General features: G+C 41.0%; 1 protein-coding gene across 2 annotated transcripts in view; it reads right to left on the reverse strand.

The window, feature by feature from the left end:
• Window positions 1–18,162, reverse strand: part of epha6 (eph receptor A6) — a 53,617-nt gene that overhangs the window by 4,923 nt on the left and 30,532 nt on the right. For both annotated transcript variants that reach the window (XM_070968797.1, XM_070968788.1), the window contains exons 7-12: window positions 17,503–17,658; window positions 16,172–16,522; window positions 5,831–5,955; window positions 5,268–5,430; window positions 4,255–4,360; window positions 1,970–2,040 (exon numbers count right to left, since the gene is read on the reverse strand). In XM_070968797.1, coding sequence (XP_070824898.1) covers window positions 1,970–2,040; window positions 4,255–4,360; window positions 5,268–5,430; window positions 5,831–5,955; window positions 16,172–16,522; window positions 17,503–17,658 — 972 coding nt within the window. The remainder of the gene's footprint in view (window positions 1–1,969; window positions 2,041–4,254; window positions 4,361–5,267; window positions 5,431–5,830; window positions 5,956–16,171; window positions 16,523–17,502; window positions 17,659–18,162) is intronic.

Here is an 18,162-nt window from a genome sequence, read left to right on the forward strand (position 1 = left end):
ATTATACTGTAAGATTTTTCTGTTATTTCATCAAGGAAAAGGGGAAAAAAGAGCTCAGAAAATGCCCCTGAGCAGCGTAGAAAGACACTGCAGGCAGCCAGCTTCAGCATCCTCCTCGCATGCTGAGGCTGGGGATGTTGCTGCAGTGTGCACTGTGCATGATGACTGGCACAAATGATAACTTGAAGCAGCCTCTGGTACACCTCGAGCAGATGAGCTGGGGACTAAATGTACTTTATAGCTGTGTCAGCTCATGTTGTGGAGGGTTGAAGGCTTCGTCTGAGATAGATTCCAGTTTTGGAGTCTACACTCTAACTCTGTCTCCAGGGTGTCTAAACTCAGCTCTATAATAGAACAAACCTCTTTCTACCAGTTTGTTGAGCCTGCTGGCATCCCCTGCCTGGGTGATGCCTCCACAGCGCACGACACCATAGAACAAACAAGAAAAGGCTGTGGGCCAGGATTACGACTATCCAAGTAATTTTTATATTTGAAGAAAAGGCTCATAAATGCGCATTTGTTTCGGCAAGACTGTTATCATTCTCTGTCTTGTGCAGCAGCAAAGCTAGACTCTGATGATGCAAAATTAAAATAACAAAAAGTATGACGAGATAACTCTGCAGCAAGAGACTGAACTTTCTATACACTGGGGGAAAAGACACAGCAGACAGCATGAAGACACACAGACAGTACAAATGGACACACACACACAGGCCTTGTGTCCATTTCTTTGCTCCGACACAATGTGTGTGTGACTGTTTGTGGAGGTACCTCTATCTCAGCAAGCCCCATTATTTTTGTTCACAATCTTTCATGTTCTTTATGGATGTTCTTTAGATTTGTCACAGGAGCCACACTTGTGCCTCTGCAGGCCTCAGATCGAATCCTGCAAGAGCTCTCTCTGCACTGTCTTAGTAAATTACAGGGCACCATTTTGTTTCCCAACAATGATATGTCTCCCCTGTGGGGCAATCAATAATCCTGTTTTTATCTGTAATTGTAGCACCACACTTGGGTCAATCCTGTAATTCTTAAAACGGAACAGCGGTTACCCAAGCTTTGTCACAATCCAATAATGGGTGTATGAGATAGTGTGAGCGGTGGACGGCTGACAAGAATGAAAGATTTAGAGCTGAAATAGGGCCAATGTGTTGTATGCACAATCAATAGGAGGAGGATTGCTAGTGTGCAGTTAAAAAAATTAGATAGAAAATGTTGCATAGAGGTACTGAAAGGACTTGGAGAATAAGCATTTCTCAACACTGATTACAGTTCAATATTTGAAAGTTTAAAAGAAATCAGATAATTAGACACTGGCAGAAATATAGATGTACATCACTCTTGATATGGATCCTTTAGGTGTGCTTTTATAACAATTGCAACCAAGACTGTGACACAGTTGAGAAACCAACTTGCCAGTGTCCTCTGATGGACAACCTTTTCTGTGCTGCACATCTCTTGCTACTTACACTAATACATATACACCAACACAATGTGCAACGAGCTAATACAGTCTAACATAACAGGCTGGCCAATGTATCGGTCTAGGTCTAATCTGAGGACGCTTTTTAAATGGATGACGAACAAACCTTTTGAAACATGTCGAGCTTAGATCAGTGTTTACTTTATGAGGTGAATTAACTTTGCTTTTCTCCCCCTCTACACACTAATGTTAGCCTAGCGCTCCCATCTACTAAACCATAGCAAGCCACAAACCTTCAGTTAACTCCATCAACCAAGTTGGTGACAGTGACCAAGACAGTGAGTTGAAAGGTCTGTTCTAATGGATCCTTTGATCTTAAAAATGGCTTAAACAGGATGCAGAAACTTACAAAAAATAAAGCTCTGGGAGTTGGAGTGTGTTGAAGAATGCCAGTGTGATAAGCCATGCGAGCAACCTGAAGCAAAAACCGAATTTAAAACACACACACATTTACTCACACACAGTAAAAAACATCATATGCTGTACCGTGCCCACTGTTGAAGCGAGTCTTCCTCTTCTCCTCTGACTTCATCCTGGCTTTAATGTACCCCTGACATCTGCAGAAGTGAACCAGTTTGCCAAAGTGTAAGAATCACCTTCATCGCCACATATAAGTCCCCTGTACATCTCAGTCTGTCTCCTCCCTTTCTACTTCTCTCAGTGTTTTGTCCTCAAAGACACGGTGAATTAGCTGACATTACCAGCAGGAAACAAGCACAACATTTAACTGATTTACTGCTGATGACAAAGGACAGAAAAGTCTACATTTATTCTGGCTACAGAAACTGCCTAAGAACAGTTTTAAAAAGGCTTTTGCCTCTACTGCCACATAATCACTCCTTGGGTTCACAAAGATGTCTCTGGTGGAAAAAAAACAGCCATTTTCCTCTTTTCTATCATGCATTCTTTCAGGCCAATTTTTGCCCTTGCTTTCACAGTATGCACTTCTTTATATTTGCTTCCCCGCATTTATCCCATTCAGAATCCAACAATTCAAGACTTTCAAGGCTCAGTCTGGGGCAAAAGTAGCAATGAAACACTACAATTTGCATTGTCCATTGTCCTTTGAAAATGTAATTTCAGGATTAAATTGTGCTAATACTTTTCAACTTTTACTTTAGAAATGTTGTATTTTTATATCAAAATAGTTTATGAGTCAGTATGAAAACTGTTATTCAGACTTAGCTGAGCCAGGGGCAAAAAGAAATTTGGGATAAAGCAGTAATTGTTAAGATTCATTCACATACTAAAGTCTTCCTGCCTCTGTATTACTATGTATTATGCCTCTGTGGCCCATTCTCAGCATCTGAGAAGGCTGAAACATACACTTAATGTAGGGGCAGATATCTGGATAACAGTGATGTGGGCTTACCTATGCAATATGCAATACAAGTATTTCAGGTGAAAATGAGAATAGGGATTGGTAAAATGTAGACTGAAGTATTCTACGGACAGTGAAAAGGGCCAGAATACATGAATAGCAGTAGAAATGGATAACCGAGATTTTCCCCAAACACACTCATAGAATTCTTGAAATATATGTACACTGAAATATGCATTAAACATGCATCTGCAGGGCACATCCTTGGAAAATGATATCTCATTAGACCTAATGCAAGAAACAATTTCTGTTTAATTTCACACATGTTCAGGTCTACTGTCTACTTCTACAGTCTGCTTTTCTCCACACAGGGAAAAACACTTATTTGAGGTTTTATACTGCTTTAATCTGAGTGAATTTGAAGTTATTTTTATCAATGAAATGTGCCCACAAATGGAGCAGAACAGTGCGCTAATGATCAAATCATGAACATGAGTCATTAACAGGAGGCATTCGTCAAGCTGAAACAAACACTTTTCAACCAGTTTGTGCAGTTCAGAGTTTGGGGAGTCTAACAGAAAAGAGGAGATAACAGAAAAGGTTTTTTTGCAAGAGACCCATCCATCCATTGTCTATACCCTATCCCTTTTCGGGGTTGCGGGGGGGCTGGAGCCTATGTCAATGGGCAAGAGGCGGGGTGCACCCTGAACCGGTCGCCAGTCGATTGCAGGGCAACATACAGTATAGAGACAAACAACCATTCACACTCACACCTAAGGACAATTTAGAGTCACCAATTAACCTAATGAGCATGTTTTTGGTCTGTGGGAGGAAGCCAGAGTGCCCGGAGAGAACCCACGCATGCACGGGAAGAACATGCAAACTTCACACAGAAAGGCCCCACCCGACCCGGGAATCGAACCGGCGACCTTCTTGCTGTGAGGCACGCGCACTACCTGCTGCATGAGGCCCAGTGTCTTGCATTTTGTTGTCTGGGAACTTGTTGTCTTCAGATATTTTCCACATACAAAGTTTGCAAATTGTGTGATTAAAGATTATCACTTCAGCTTGTATCACAATTAAGTCAAAATCCAGACAAAGCATGAAGCAATTCAGGGCCATTTTTCACTGTTTATTAATAAGTGCCACTAATGGTAAAACCCTGTGAACCAGAAGCAGACTGAAGACAACAGTCTGAGATAACCTGTGGAAGTTAATGGAATGGAGCAAACTGCTGGTACATGCATTACATGCTGAGTAATTAGGCAGAAAATTGGTTCAGCCATTTGGAAAATAAGAGTGTCTGCTTGGTGGCAAAAGAGAGTCCATTAAGAGACTTCTAGTTGTAGCGTCACTCCGGAGATTATGAGGGGAGAAGCACAGGGGTGTGTGTGTGTGCACGTGTGCATGCGTGTGTGTGTGTGGGCAGGTGCTGGGAGGGGGGTCTTACCGGCCAGTGATGAGGAGGAAGAGGGTAAGAATGACCAACAGGGAGAAGCCGCCTACGGATGCTGTGACGACCACCAGAACTTGACCCTGATCAGCGATATCAGGATCTGAAGACATTGAGAAAGCCAAGTGGAAAACAAAGGAAAGACAGATCAGTACCTCCCAGAGTTCAAACCGGAGAACTGATGCCGACACGAAGCTATCAATATGTACTGAACACACTGAATGACTTAAACATGATATTCAGTTTCTGTGTTGCTACATTAAAACTTTCCTCTGTATTTATCAATATTGTAAAATAGGACATGTGCTCATTTTCAAGTATTCTTACTCTCAATCAGGTTTCCCTTCTTAAATATATCTATGAACAATGCAGCGCATGTTAAACTACTGTGCCTGTGAGTGAACAGGCAGGTCTTAATCACTGCATTGCGCGTGACATGAAGCTTGTGCGTGTGCACTGTATGGCCTGAAAATGGCACATGTGTAGGAGCACAGTCCAAGTATATAAATGCACTTGCGTCAGATGCACTGGTAAATGGGGGGTATGAGAATGTGAAGGTGGACATCTACATATTCATCACCTACAGTGTGCATCTTGTAGGAGGCTGTGCATTCCTGCATATTTCAGGATTAGAATCAGCGGAGCGTTATGTGTGCATCAGGAACTTACAGAGCTTATAAACGTTTAAATAAATGGCTCATGCCTGAGAAAACACTGATGAGTTTCACTGATCCATAGCAAAGAATGATCATAAAATGTCTCCAGGGATTTTATAGAGTTGTTGATAAACACCGATGACTCCACATCTCTGACTTTAAAGCTCCCCTTTTCTCCTGTTCATTGTTTTTGACACAAAACTACATATCCGCTGGTGTTTCAACAGAAGTCTAGCTGACTGAACGACTGAATATCAGTGCCATTTCTCCCTAAAACACAGTCGGTATATAAAAACAAACAAACAAACAAACAAACAAACAAACAAACAAACAAACGCTCCTCCATAGTCGTACCCTCAGGTGCAGTGGCAAACTCAAAGTTGGGGCTGTAGGCTGAGTAACCAGCAGCGGTGCGAGCACGCACATGGAAGACATAGACAGTCGAGGGTCGGAGGCTCGTTACCACCACGTTGGGGGTTTTGGTCCGCGTTGATGAGTAGCTCAGCTGCTCTTGCTCCTAGAAAAACAGAAACAGATTGCCAGAGATGATAAACAAAAGCAAATTCTGGCAGACAAATGTATGTTTGCATAAACCCATTATCACAGCAATGTTTGAAACAAAACACATAATTTTCATCCTATCAACTATCCGAGCAGATGGGGAACAAAGTGGAGATAGCATTACATTATGGATGGTTCTGCACTTACATTTTGATGTCTGTATGCTAACAATGCACATTACTCTGTGAGCAGTGATTGTTCCCTGTATGTGTAATCACTTGTGGTGCATTTCGGTGCGAAAATAACTGTAATACAAACCACTGTTGCCACTGAATAATTAACAAAGATAGTGCATAAACAAAACAATAATATTAAAAAAAAAAAAAAGCTTTATATTGAATGATAAAAGACTTTACCTTCTCATAATATTTGACTTCATAGTCCACTATGTCTGTAGGTGGATGTTCCACTTGTGACCAGGAGAGGGCGATGCTGTTTTGAGAGGCCCAGTCTTTCCTGACTACACCCACCAGAGCAGGACCTGAGGATGCAGTGGAGGAGTTCAGGGACTAGAGTCAGCTGTGAGTACAAACCTGTGAGGGGTATGCTGTTTGAGGAATTTACAATGATACACACAGGAAAGTTCAAGTAAAACAGCAACAGCATGTCTTTTCACACAAGTTAATTCATATAAATCTTTCACACATTGGCAATTTCATGATATTTCCAAGATCAAAACTAGAATTATCGGCTCCCTTTGCAAGGCTCCACCAAATAGTCAAGTAGCAGTTTACATCCCTTTCTGTAGAGACACATATAGTATATGTAGTGACTCTGAAGGAATGAAATATTATGGTTTAGTTTTTTTTTTTTTTTGGCAAAATGGAAGTTATTACATAATTAACATGTATGATTCCAGTGAATAATTTCCATTGCGAAACACGCTGTATTCACACTATTTTTGCAGAGGAGTCCAGAGGACTGATAGAGAGCTCCATCACATGGTCCTGCGACAATCACCCGAAGCTCAATATCAGCAGAACCAATGAGCATGTGGTCGACTACAATGCTTCAAATATGGATGTTGCCGTGAAGAAGCTATAAAATTGTAAAATGTGGATGCTTCACAGACATCTTCCAGCTGGCAGCACAGAAGTCCCATCAATATCCAATCACCACAGTTAGTGTCACCAATTCGTGATGAATAATGACCAGAAAAGTATTTTTGCAGAACATTATGAGGTCACAGTGAAGCTGATTTTTGACCTTTTGGATCTAAAATTTCATCACTTGATCATTTTATCCTCCGAGACATTTGTGTGAAACTTTGTCATAATTAGTATATGAATTCTTGAGTTATTGGCAAAAACATGTTTTGTGAGATCACCACCAAGTTCATCAATGAGTCCAAGTGATTAGATATCGCGTTCATGAGAATAGGACATATGTACGAACAACCTGAGGTGCATAGTGCAAGGATTGGGGGAAACATAATCAAGAGAAATGGCAAGTTTGCAGCCGGACTGAGCACCTGTCACCCGTCCGAGAGGCCCAGAGGAATGAAGAAATTAGCAATTCCACCCACTTATTGCCCGAGCCACTCCAGCGAACTCTGAAATGAATCCACTGAGTTCAGAGGCACGACTGCAAAACATATTTCAGAAGTGTCTTCAGCCATCACAGGGGAGATATCAGCTTTGAAACAAAAAGTTTCAGAACAAAAAAAAAAAGTTTGCCTGAGAAAAGTGCATGTCATTTTTATACATAACATCTGCAGACTCAAGCTCACTGTAGACAATCTCATGTAAAACAACTCTGGAGAAATGTAATGACTTGGTGGCAGTTTGGAGGAGAAAAATTTTCAGTATCACAGGAATACCCAAAGGGAAAGGAGGGCCAACAAACAACCATTTCACTGTCCAGCTCCGGCGTGATGTGCAGCCCGAGAGAAGCATTTTTGTTGTTAACCAAACCACTAGACCTACAGCAACTGTTTATCATGTTTGTCATTATTGCTGAATTTGGGGGAATTTTTTACACAAGGCTGCTGAGGAGACACAAAATCACCGAGCAGAGATTCAAATATTTACCATCAATTATTCATAAAGCCTTTGCTTGGACCGAATATGATTTGGCAAACTAATAGATCCCGTCCCTCTGTTGTCGAGCGTGCTGTTTGGGGGTTCATTGTTGGAATACAAATTCGAGCCCAGATTGACATCTGAAACTCTCCTCGTGCTCAGAGAAGCAGATAACCTGCGACACGCAGAAGGCCACAGAATGGATGTGACACTTGAGAAAGGTGGCATGTCACAGTGGTAAGTGGACGCTTTGGGGTTCAGACGCGACTTTCACATCCTGTCAAGAAGCCAAGGTTTCCTAGCAGCAGCTTGGCCCAGACACGACGCTTCACAGTCCAGCCGCTCGACCATTCAACTTGCATTAAAAAAAGAGGGGAGAAAAAAAGAAAGAAAAATGGTGGAAGCAAGAATTTGGTGCTGACGCCTGCAAAAATGCACACTCGGGGACAAATATGTAAATTTAGGGTGTGTCCAGCCATGATATTACAATGCAGAAATTCAAACACTTCACCCATGTCTGTCTGAACATGCATTTCTTTACTACATCCCATCTGTGCCACACAGCCACAGACTCTTGACAAATGAGAATAGAAGTTGTGTAATGTCAATTAAAGTTCCACACTTTTTACAGGATTATCACAGGAGACCGAACACACAGCATCACATATGGGTGGGATCTCAATCATCGCACCGTGCTGTCTATTTAACAATTTGCAGTTGGTTGCATCTGCAATCTTTGCCATGTTATTCCAGGCAACGTGTGCCCTCTCTATCCTGGTGGCAGGTGGTGTTTGAGCTGCACAGCGTGCCCAGAGATGTTGTGGGAATATCTCAAGCCACTCAGACTGGCTGCCTGCTGCAGTTATTAATGGCAAACAGCAGACACAGCAACAAAAAACATTCACCATGTACCAACAGAACAGTACGGTGCAAGAAGTGCACAGACAAGGAAAGGAGAAACTCCACTGAGTTGCTTTGGTAATGTCACCTGTGCCATACCTAAGTTACTGTCATTAGCGCACAATTTTAAACAACAGTTGTCTTTCAGCAAGGTGAAATATATGACAAGTAACTGAAAGCACTCAGATTTTTCTGTGGATATGTATTATTATTTATGTCTGACTGATGTCAATGCAATGTGTGCGCTTAAAACCAATTAAATGTTCGCAGTAGTGCTGCAGCACAGAATTATTTTCACCCTCACTGCAATTTGGTAATTATTTTCTTGATTGAAATCCTGTTGTTTGTGAACAACATTCCAAAATCCAAACATATTCAACGAACTATCCCAAAAAACAAAGAAAAGAAGCCTGAACAAACTGGAATATTCGGCTTCTTTGCTTGACAATTGACATAAATGATTAATTGATTTTCAAAATAACTGCCAATTACTTTTCAGTCCACCAGCTTATTCATTACACTTCTTATCGTTTCAACTTTAGCGAACGGCACTGAAACATCCGGAGTTATCCACTGTAAAAAATGGAAGTGTATGCAAGTAAAAGCACACACAAAACCTGAGGCGAACATTGACTAATCTGAGAAGGAGCAGCTACAAAATGCATCAGTCCATGTAAGACCAGCACAGATGTCTGCTGTTGAAATAAGGTCCTTAGTTTGTAGTTTATGATCAAAGACCATAAAGGACCATGAGATTGTTGGCTTATTTTTAGTTTTACATGTACTTATTCAAGGATTCCTTCCACAAAATCCTCAAAATCATGCTTGAATAAATGTCAACATATCACATGAATATGTGCATTTGTGACTACAGTATATGTGCTTGTGATTTGAATGAATCTGTTAAAACATAACTAAACAAGAACGATGCCCATAAATCTCATGTTCAACTAAGCAATGGTGATGTTTTTTCAGTTGGCCTCAGTGTAACCAGGCAGATAAATATGCATAACCCACTTAGGGGATAAAAATGTTTGCAAGAATCACATTACTAGAGGGTATTTCTGTCTGCAGCTTACAGTATAACATTATATCTCTATCAACGTGCGTGTGTGTGTGTGTGTGTGTGTGTGTGTGTGTGTGTGTGTGTGTGTGTGTTAGTCTTTCATGTGAGAAAATTCTAAAAACCCTCTAAACTCTTAAGCAAGAAGCTATTTTAGGTTCAGGATGAATCAATTCACTGGTTAGGTACCTACTGCTTTGTATGAGAGACTCTGTGGTCATTACAGTTTAATCACTATTCCCACACCAGCAGATGATTGACAATCTATAAGCTGTAGGTATCGGCAACATGTAAAAACAGGCTAACCTCTCTATAGATGCTCGATAGAGAGACAGAGACAGAGACAGAGACAGAGAGAGAGAGAGTTAACAGGGAGAGCTGTAAAGAAATCCCACGAGGTTGCATCTCCCCAGCATCTGAGCATATAAATAGAAGTGAGCCTTATTCCCAGAGCAAGGAAGATGAAAACACAAGAGAATCCACTGGTGGAGAGGGGAAAAGAGCAAAGCAAAAGAGAGAAAAATCTCGTGAATCAGGACACCACAGATCAGTGGGAAATGTTCACACGTGGATTCAGCATGTGAGACCTTTGCATGACTCTTGCTGTATATACTCTTGTATGTACTCTTGCTCATACATTTTGGGAAGCACGTGCACATCATTTCCAGTTATTGGGAACAGTTTCATGTTTCTGGCTCATTCCAGTTTATGGCAATTAAAATCATAATAAACTTGCACAAACTCCATGGGGTGTCTGAACCCTAAATATTGTTCTTCAAAGCTGATCCACACTGTATGTAAGTAAAAGAAATATAAAAAAAAAACAAATGATTGAAGTGGAACTGCTGGCTCATATTACAACAGCTGCAAAACCCAGAGCGCCAAGCCAAACTCAAGCGTTGACAAAAACTGACTGAATTTGGTGAAAGAGATGAAACGACTACCAAGATGTCTGGGGTCCATAATCTTCAAACACTGCTGAAAGACTAATACTGCCAACCAGACAAACATTTTTATGCCACTGTTCAACTGATTAAATAGTCTTAAAATAAGCTCAGTGTGTCTGCAACAAAGCTGCAGCTAGAACTGTATTGTATTGTCAGCTTATGGCTTCTTGCTTGTGCAAGAAGAAAAGATGGAGGTTATACATTCAGAAAAAAAGCACTAAATGAAAGTGAAAAAGGGAAATTACTGAATCCTGTACCCACAGTGGCAAACACAGCATAAAGACTATCTGTCACAGACATTCAGTCAACAACATCCACTGGCCAAATGTCAGACTGGAGGGTGAAGGCTCTACACTTTGGCTATCCTAAAATGATGCCATGGTAGTGCGTTCACTGTGACACTAATTAACCTATCTACCACAGGATATACATGCACGCCAATGAATGAGTGTAACCTAATGTGCTGTTTGGAGCAATGGTCAAACTACCAATGAGTCACAGGACAATACAAACAAAAACCATCAAAGCTGAATACTGTCCATCCATTTTCTATACCGCCTATCCTGTTTATGCCGGTTGCGGGGGGGCTGGAGCCTATCCCAGCTGTCAACGGGCGAGAGGCGGGGTACACCCTGGACCAGTCGCCAGTCGATCGCAGGGCAACACACAAGACAAACAACCATTCACACTCACACCTAGGGGCAATTTTAGAGTCACCAATTAACCTAATGAGCATGTTTTTGGTCTGTGGGAGGAACCCGGAGTGCCCGGAGAGAACCCACGCATGCACGGGAAGAACATGCAAACTTCACACAGAAAGGCCCTGCCCGGGGATCGAACTGGCAACCTTCTTGCTGTGAGGCACGCGCACTGCCTGCTGCGCCACCGTGCTGCCCAGCGTAATACTAATTACTTATTAATAAGTGTTGGTTTATCTGGTTTTGAAACTAGAATAATAAACACAAGCACAATCTATAGCAGTGGAGTAATAGCGCAGTAAAGATTGCATGAGCTGAAAGACAATGAGCACATCTCTGTTGGGATTTAACCATTTAAACCAGCAGCTATTTGATTTTGATTATTCCAGCAAAGGTTCGATGCATCATTCAGTCTCACATTTTGTGAGTGATTTGATTCGACTAGATAATTTACTCAATCCATTTGGCTTCTGCGTGGCCCCACAAATACAAAAAACTACTCTGTACCACCAACAAAAACAGGAAAACTCACAGGTGTAATCGTTAGTCCAAACTTTTGAAGTCCAATATTTTCAGTCTCTGCTAGGACACAGTGTTTCCTTTTTTTATCTTACGTAAGGATTACTTTTAACACAGAGTCCATCTTTGTGGGTGTCTCTCCGCTCCTGTTGTTGCAGCACGTTTCTCCTCAATTTGCGCTCATTTCTCTGTGCCTCTTCACAGAACGCTGCAGTGAACTTTGTGGGAGGAAGCTTCAGTGAGAAACGCTCTGCTGAGCAATAACTACAGTGTTCATAAACACAGAGATCATCCTGCTCGCTCTGCTCTGAATTGCTGCCTTGAGAGGCATTGGGACAACAGCTGACCTTCATCAGCTTCAACAAGCAGAAAAACAGCATCCCGTCTTACAAAGTGAAATTAAATGTGGAGGAGAGCACGCACAAATAGGCATTCGAGATGATCAAATGTGTTTTCTGAGAATCCATGACTAAACAGATATTGCTCTGCTCTTGCAGCTACAAAACTGACCTACAGTACATCAAATCATCGAAGGCAACAAAGACTCTGAAGTGATCATGCAACTGAGCATTATAGCTTACCAAAAATAGAGAAGCACACAGGCAATCGGAAAGAGAGATTATTAGTAATTCTGATTAATAGGTTTAGCATAATTAAAACCATAACAAATCATTAATATGCAATTCACAAACAGAAAGCATGCCAACAGAAAATAAATCATCCCCCTCCCTCTCACTTGCAAAATCCAGTTAATTGCTAATTCTGCTTTTGATTGGCTATTATTCCATCATTGGCACAATATCACAATCAATTACATGGATAACCTTGCAGCGTCTTCGCTAATTGGCAATGATCCTGTCCATCCCTCGTCCATCCAAACATTGGTTTAGACAGGTAAAGATTCACAACAAGCATTTCACTCGATCTGATGAATGTTTGATCTCATTTGAATTTATAATAAGTTTTGGAGTGCTTGAGAGATATGGTGCTTTGACGAGTTTAAACTGATTTTCTAATGTTGACCTTTAATTAGAGAGCATCATCAAGACGCTTCCTGGAAGATTTTCCTCTATGTACAGCTAGAATACATACTAAATGTTACCTGTTCATTAATATTTATTTGGGGTTGTTTTTTCCAGAATTCAGCACATTAATATTGTAAATTACATCCTATGAACTGCAGACTATGAGCGGTGAAAGACTGCATTCAAACAGTATGAATGGTGCACAGTGTGTACTTTCCTTTTTTTTTATTTCTTCAGCCTTTTTTTCCCCCACATCAAATATGCAGGACAGTTATATAAGTGCATACAATGGATCAGGACCATTCTATCCTGTATCAAAGCACAAAATAAAAGTGTTATTGTACTCTCTGTAATGGACCTATATCTATCTGTTGTGCAATTCTATAATGACACTCAATCAAAAACGGGGGTATCTCTAGTTTGTGGGTGTGGGTGAGCGACAAACAAGAGAGAGAGCTCGGAAATGACTAACCTACCATATGCAAAGCTGTAGGAGGTACCACGGTACATGGGTAAAACAAATGTGTGTGCAAATGTCATGTGTTTATGTGTGTTTGCCTGCTTGTTTGTATGCATGTCGGGCTGTGTGGGCATACAGTGCGTCTACTGAGAAAAGGCAGTTTGACAAGTTAATCCACTCTAAACATCCTAATGGGAACATCCCCACAGGCTGCTTCTCTTCCTCTACAGAGATTATTTTGCATTCCAACTTCCTCCCATCAGCCTACCTGCCTTTGCCAGAGAGATGGGTATGACATGACACATATACACCTGACATCTGGTTTCCACGGTGTGGTGACAGCCCATCAGCAAAACATTTCATTTCTAAAAATAATGCTTCAATGCAATAGTTTTCACTGTATTCTAGGGGAGACGAAGCCATGAGAAATGACTGTTGAAGTTATTAACGTTTCTTGAATGAGCAGGAACATGATTCAAGACCATTATGATGGTAATATGATAACCGGCTGTTTTTTCTCACTTACCAACCATGCACTCTGCACAGTCTGAACACTTAGAAAATAACATTTTTTTTCCCTTCACTGAGTCTCTGAGGTTCCTTGACTCCATCATTACTGCTGCTTCATTCTTGTGTAGCATCTCACTGTTTTTGACAAAACCTGCTGCTGCATGCCACCTTTGTACTGTACACATGGGCACAGTTCAAATCTGGCTCACAGGTAAACAGACTCTTACTGACTTTGCATCATTTTTACTATCGGTCAGTCATCTGGCTGGTCCACCACTTTGGTCTGGACAAAAATAAATCAACAACTAGTGGATGGATCGCCCCATTCATGGTCCCCAGAAGATGGTCCCACTGTGATCCCATTACTTTTCCAAAGCACCATCATCAGGTTAAAATTTAAATTTGTCCAACACTCCTATTCATTTCTACGGCAAACTAATGACACTCATCATCCTCAACTGTACTGTGTTTAGTGTCAATTTGCATATGTTAGAATACTAACAAGCTAAACTAAGATGGTGAACCTGGTCAACATTATCCTTGCTAACCAGATCAGATACCTTTCTGAGGCTTTGTTCCATCCATCTATAGTACAAGTAAGGCTTACTGATGGCATGAGGCAAATATGCCACCTGTAAGCCTAGTAATTGTAATGAAAATGTTCAGCCAGCATAGCATCTTGTTGTCTCTACAACAGAAAAAGTGGAAAATATGCTGTGAAACTGTTGTATGATACGCATATTGTTTGCACTTCCCATGCTGCCTTTATATATCTATGCTAGCCTATTATTGCACGTAAAGACGATTTATCACAGATATACCCACTTTCCTATTTTTATAGCTGAGCCACTGATGACTGATGAGCGTCTGTCTTGTTCTCATCAGAATTTCATCTCAGTACTGACTTGCTGCACTTGCTGAAAGGGGAGAAAATGTGCACATACATCCCAGTATAATTTATTAATCCACTCTCTTTCCTCCTTCGTCTCAACCTTTTCCATCAATTATTCCATCAATATTCTTGCCCTTAAAATATGAGAGTTCAGGTTTCAGTTGTTGAACTCAGGTCTCTTATTTTTCGTAATTCAAGCCCAAGACAATGCTGCATTGAGGACTGCTAGCTGTAGTTGACCTCAGGTCAGCCAGGTTCTACTCATTAAGACTTGGTTCAGGTCACACTGGCTCAGTCAGCTATTCAGGGGTGAGAAATGTGCTTCACCTATTGGCACATTAAGCTGGACTGAGAGACTGTGGAAGAAGGCAGGGTGCTCAGGAGGGAGAAAGGCAAATCCAGCGGCAAAATAAATAAATCACTGTCTGTTACTGTAGTGTAATATCTTCATCTGTTCCCAAACACAGTATTTATGAGCTATGAATCAGGTATAATGCAACCAAAAGTATGTAAATTCAATATTTCTTAATATTTTAGAGTTAAATATGGCTAGTTGAATGTTAAGCCTCAGCAATCTGCCCAGCAAAAGGAGAACAAGTGTAATACATAACCTGCAGATGACGAAAATTTGCCATTCTTGAAAATGGCAGTCATTAGTGTCCTTCAGCCATTATGAAACAAGTTATGGATTTTAAGTCAAAGCTTGAGATACAGTTTGATTTACACTCTGGACAGTCATATAACAAGTTATCATTATGAGCATTTGACCAACGCTCGTCCCTCACGTCCAGTCCACAGATACTCGAAATGCACGAAAGGTAAATTGTTGACTGCACTACAAGAAATGAAAACAATTTGTCCACAAAATGTTTTGCAACCGTTTCATTTTAATGTAAGCTACGTAATTATATGCAGGGGGTATTTTTTGGGAACTTTTGGGGAACCACTAATTTTTGCTAGTGCTAGTTTGCGCAAGTTTGTAAAACTACTTTTTACTGGTTTTGATTGGCTCCCTACCATCCGAGAGGCTGAACGGTCCACTGGGAAAATTCCAACCATTCCAGATGACAATTTTGCCCACGCCAGCAGGATTAAAATGATGAATGTGCCGCAATTTTTTTGTAGCTTACCATGTAATATTTCAGCCCTGCAAAATGTTTTGAAAGTGATTATGAAAATTGTGGATGCAACCAACAATTGTTTTCATTATTAATCTTTAGAATACTGTTTAATGTCACAACTAGTACTTAAAAAAGACCCTAAAGCCCAATTTGAAATCTCTGAACTGCAATTTGCTGTTTGGCCAACAGTCCAAAACCCAAAGATCTTCAATTACAGTGATGTAATTCTCACATTTGTGAAGCTAGAATGAGCAAATTGGAATTTTTGTATAATAGAACACTTAAACTAACGATCAATTATCCAAATTGTTTGCAATTAATTATCCATTGATAAATTAAACAATTAATCCACTATCTGTTTAAGCACTCATGAAATTACTGATGAATTGTAAATCGTGTCCATGTCAAGAATCCATATCAACATAAGTCAATCCTATGATTCTGTAGGAGTTGCAGCACATCTGCTTGTCATCATTGTTGGATTTGAAGACAGTAAAACAAACAAAAAAAAAAAAAGTGAAACAAGAGCTCTGCAACTCACCAGCTTGGTGTGTAGTGATGGTAACATTCGCCAGCGAGCGTGTGGCTACACCCAGCCCAGAGACGCCATTCACAGCCTCTACATGAAAGGTGTAGTTGGCGTGCGTTGCAAAATCTAGTATTGCCACAGAGGTACCAGTCAGACCAAGTGGCCGCGGGATGAACCGCAGGTCTGACTCACATGGCTCGCACTGTGTCACCCCGCTATCGCTGTCACTTCCATCACAACGCTGGCACAGAATGTTGTAAGTGATGTCCTTCCTGCCACCTGTATCGCTAGGAGGCATCCACTGTAGGAAGAGAGCCGTGTCATTGATCAATGAGACCAAGTTCCTGGGAGCTGACGGAGGCCCTGAAGAGATAGAAAAGGTATTTAGAGAGTGATTACTCATTGATAACGCACTGATTACGCTGTCAGGTATTTTTAAACAAATAACCTTACAAATACTCTCGTACACATATAGCACAAGCCATTGAAAGCAAGACAAAATGCATGATCTATGATCACAGGTGCCATTTCAGACACTGTAGACCACTGGGGAGGAGACCCACTAACACTGTCTATAGTTTAACAGCAATCATGAAAGGAGCAGCAATAACATCTTACTTTTAGTATACTACCTTGCAAAAATTCATGTTAGTATGTAAGTATCAGTATTAAGCATAAGAGCGAGTACACCACTCATCTGACCTCGAGGATGAAGATTAAATGGGCACATGCTCACCAACATGTGACAATGAAAAGGACCTTTGGCGGCAAGTGAGCATAATTCGAAATTGCAGTATGTCTATTTGTGTGTGTGTGTGTGTGTGTGTGTGTGTGTGTGTGTGTGTGTGTGTGTGTGTAGATAGGTGTGTGGGTGGTCTTTTGCAATATTTCATTCCAACAGCCTATGTGTCAATTACCTGGAAGGAACAGATTTTTTTTTTTCCGATTTTCACAACAGTACATCTGATTTGGCAAAGTGATCAGAACTGAAGTTGAGAGTGTGTCTTTGAAAATCTGTGTGTAGACGTGTGGGTGGTAAGCTGCTACTTACTGAGCATGCTACTTGTCAATTTCATGGATACAACTGTCAGAATTTTTCATGTCCGTGAATGAGGTACATCAAAACAGACGTTTTTCTTTTTTCCAAAGTTGACATATGGAGGCATTAAGTTATGAAGGCATATATTTAGATTTAGCGCAGTCTAATTGCATAAATAAAAAAAGAGTGGACAGATGGGGGAAAGATGGCACCGCAGACTAAAATATATTACAGACATGCAAATAGAAACTAAGAATGTCTCAGCTGTCAGAGAAAGTTCTGTTTTGGAAACCACTCCACTAACTTGTGCAAGCCATCGTGGAGGAGTCCTGGATAGCCCTGTAGAAGCCTTTGTCGCAGTGACAGATGGTGGCGGCCTGGTCATGGCTGGAGCTGTGTGGAGGACACTTGGAACATTTAGTGTTCCCAGCATACGCCTTGAAGAAGCCAGGCTTACAAGCTGGGGAAAAAGAAAGACAGAGTTATACAAGCTTAACGTTCCTCAGGCAACTGCTTCTCCATCAGCACACACACGTTTAATTCAAAGCTCCAGCTGCTTCTCTCCTCACCTGTGGTCTGACCTTATTTCTTAAGGTACTATGGATCAGTGTCACCTCCTTATTAGCTCAAAATGACACACACCAGTAAAGCCCCTTTGCTGGATAAAGAATAGTTTTGAAACATATTACAAACAGCCCAACTAATGATTTTTAGAGGCACGTGCTTGCAGACTTCCACTTCACCACAATATTTTTTTTTTTATGGTAGTTTGGCAAAGCTCAACAGGGTTTTCCCTGAGATAGCTGTCATATCAAGCAGGCAGAGCAGCAGATGGTTGCTTATGTTAAGATCAGAAAAATAAGAAGAAAGCACTGAAATGCAGGTGCTAACTGACCATCAACGGCTAAGGTAACGTCAGTGACTGTACACAACACACCTGAAGTACCAGATGTAGCTTAGTGTA

This window comes from Chaetodon trifascialis, chromosome 1 (assembly GCF_039877785.1).
Source record: "Chaetodon trifascialis isolate fChaTrf1 chromosome 1, fChaTrf1.hap1, whole genome shotgun sequence".
NCBI lineage: Eukaryota > Metazoa > Chordata > Actinopteri > Chaetodontiformes > Chaetodontidae > Chaetodon > Chaetodon trifascialis.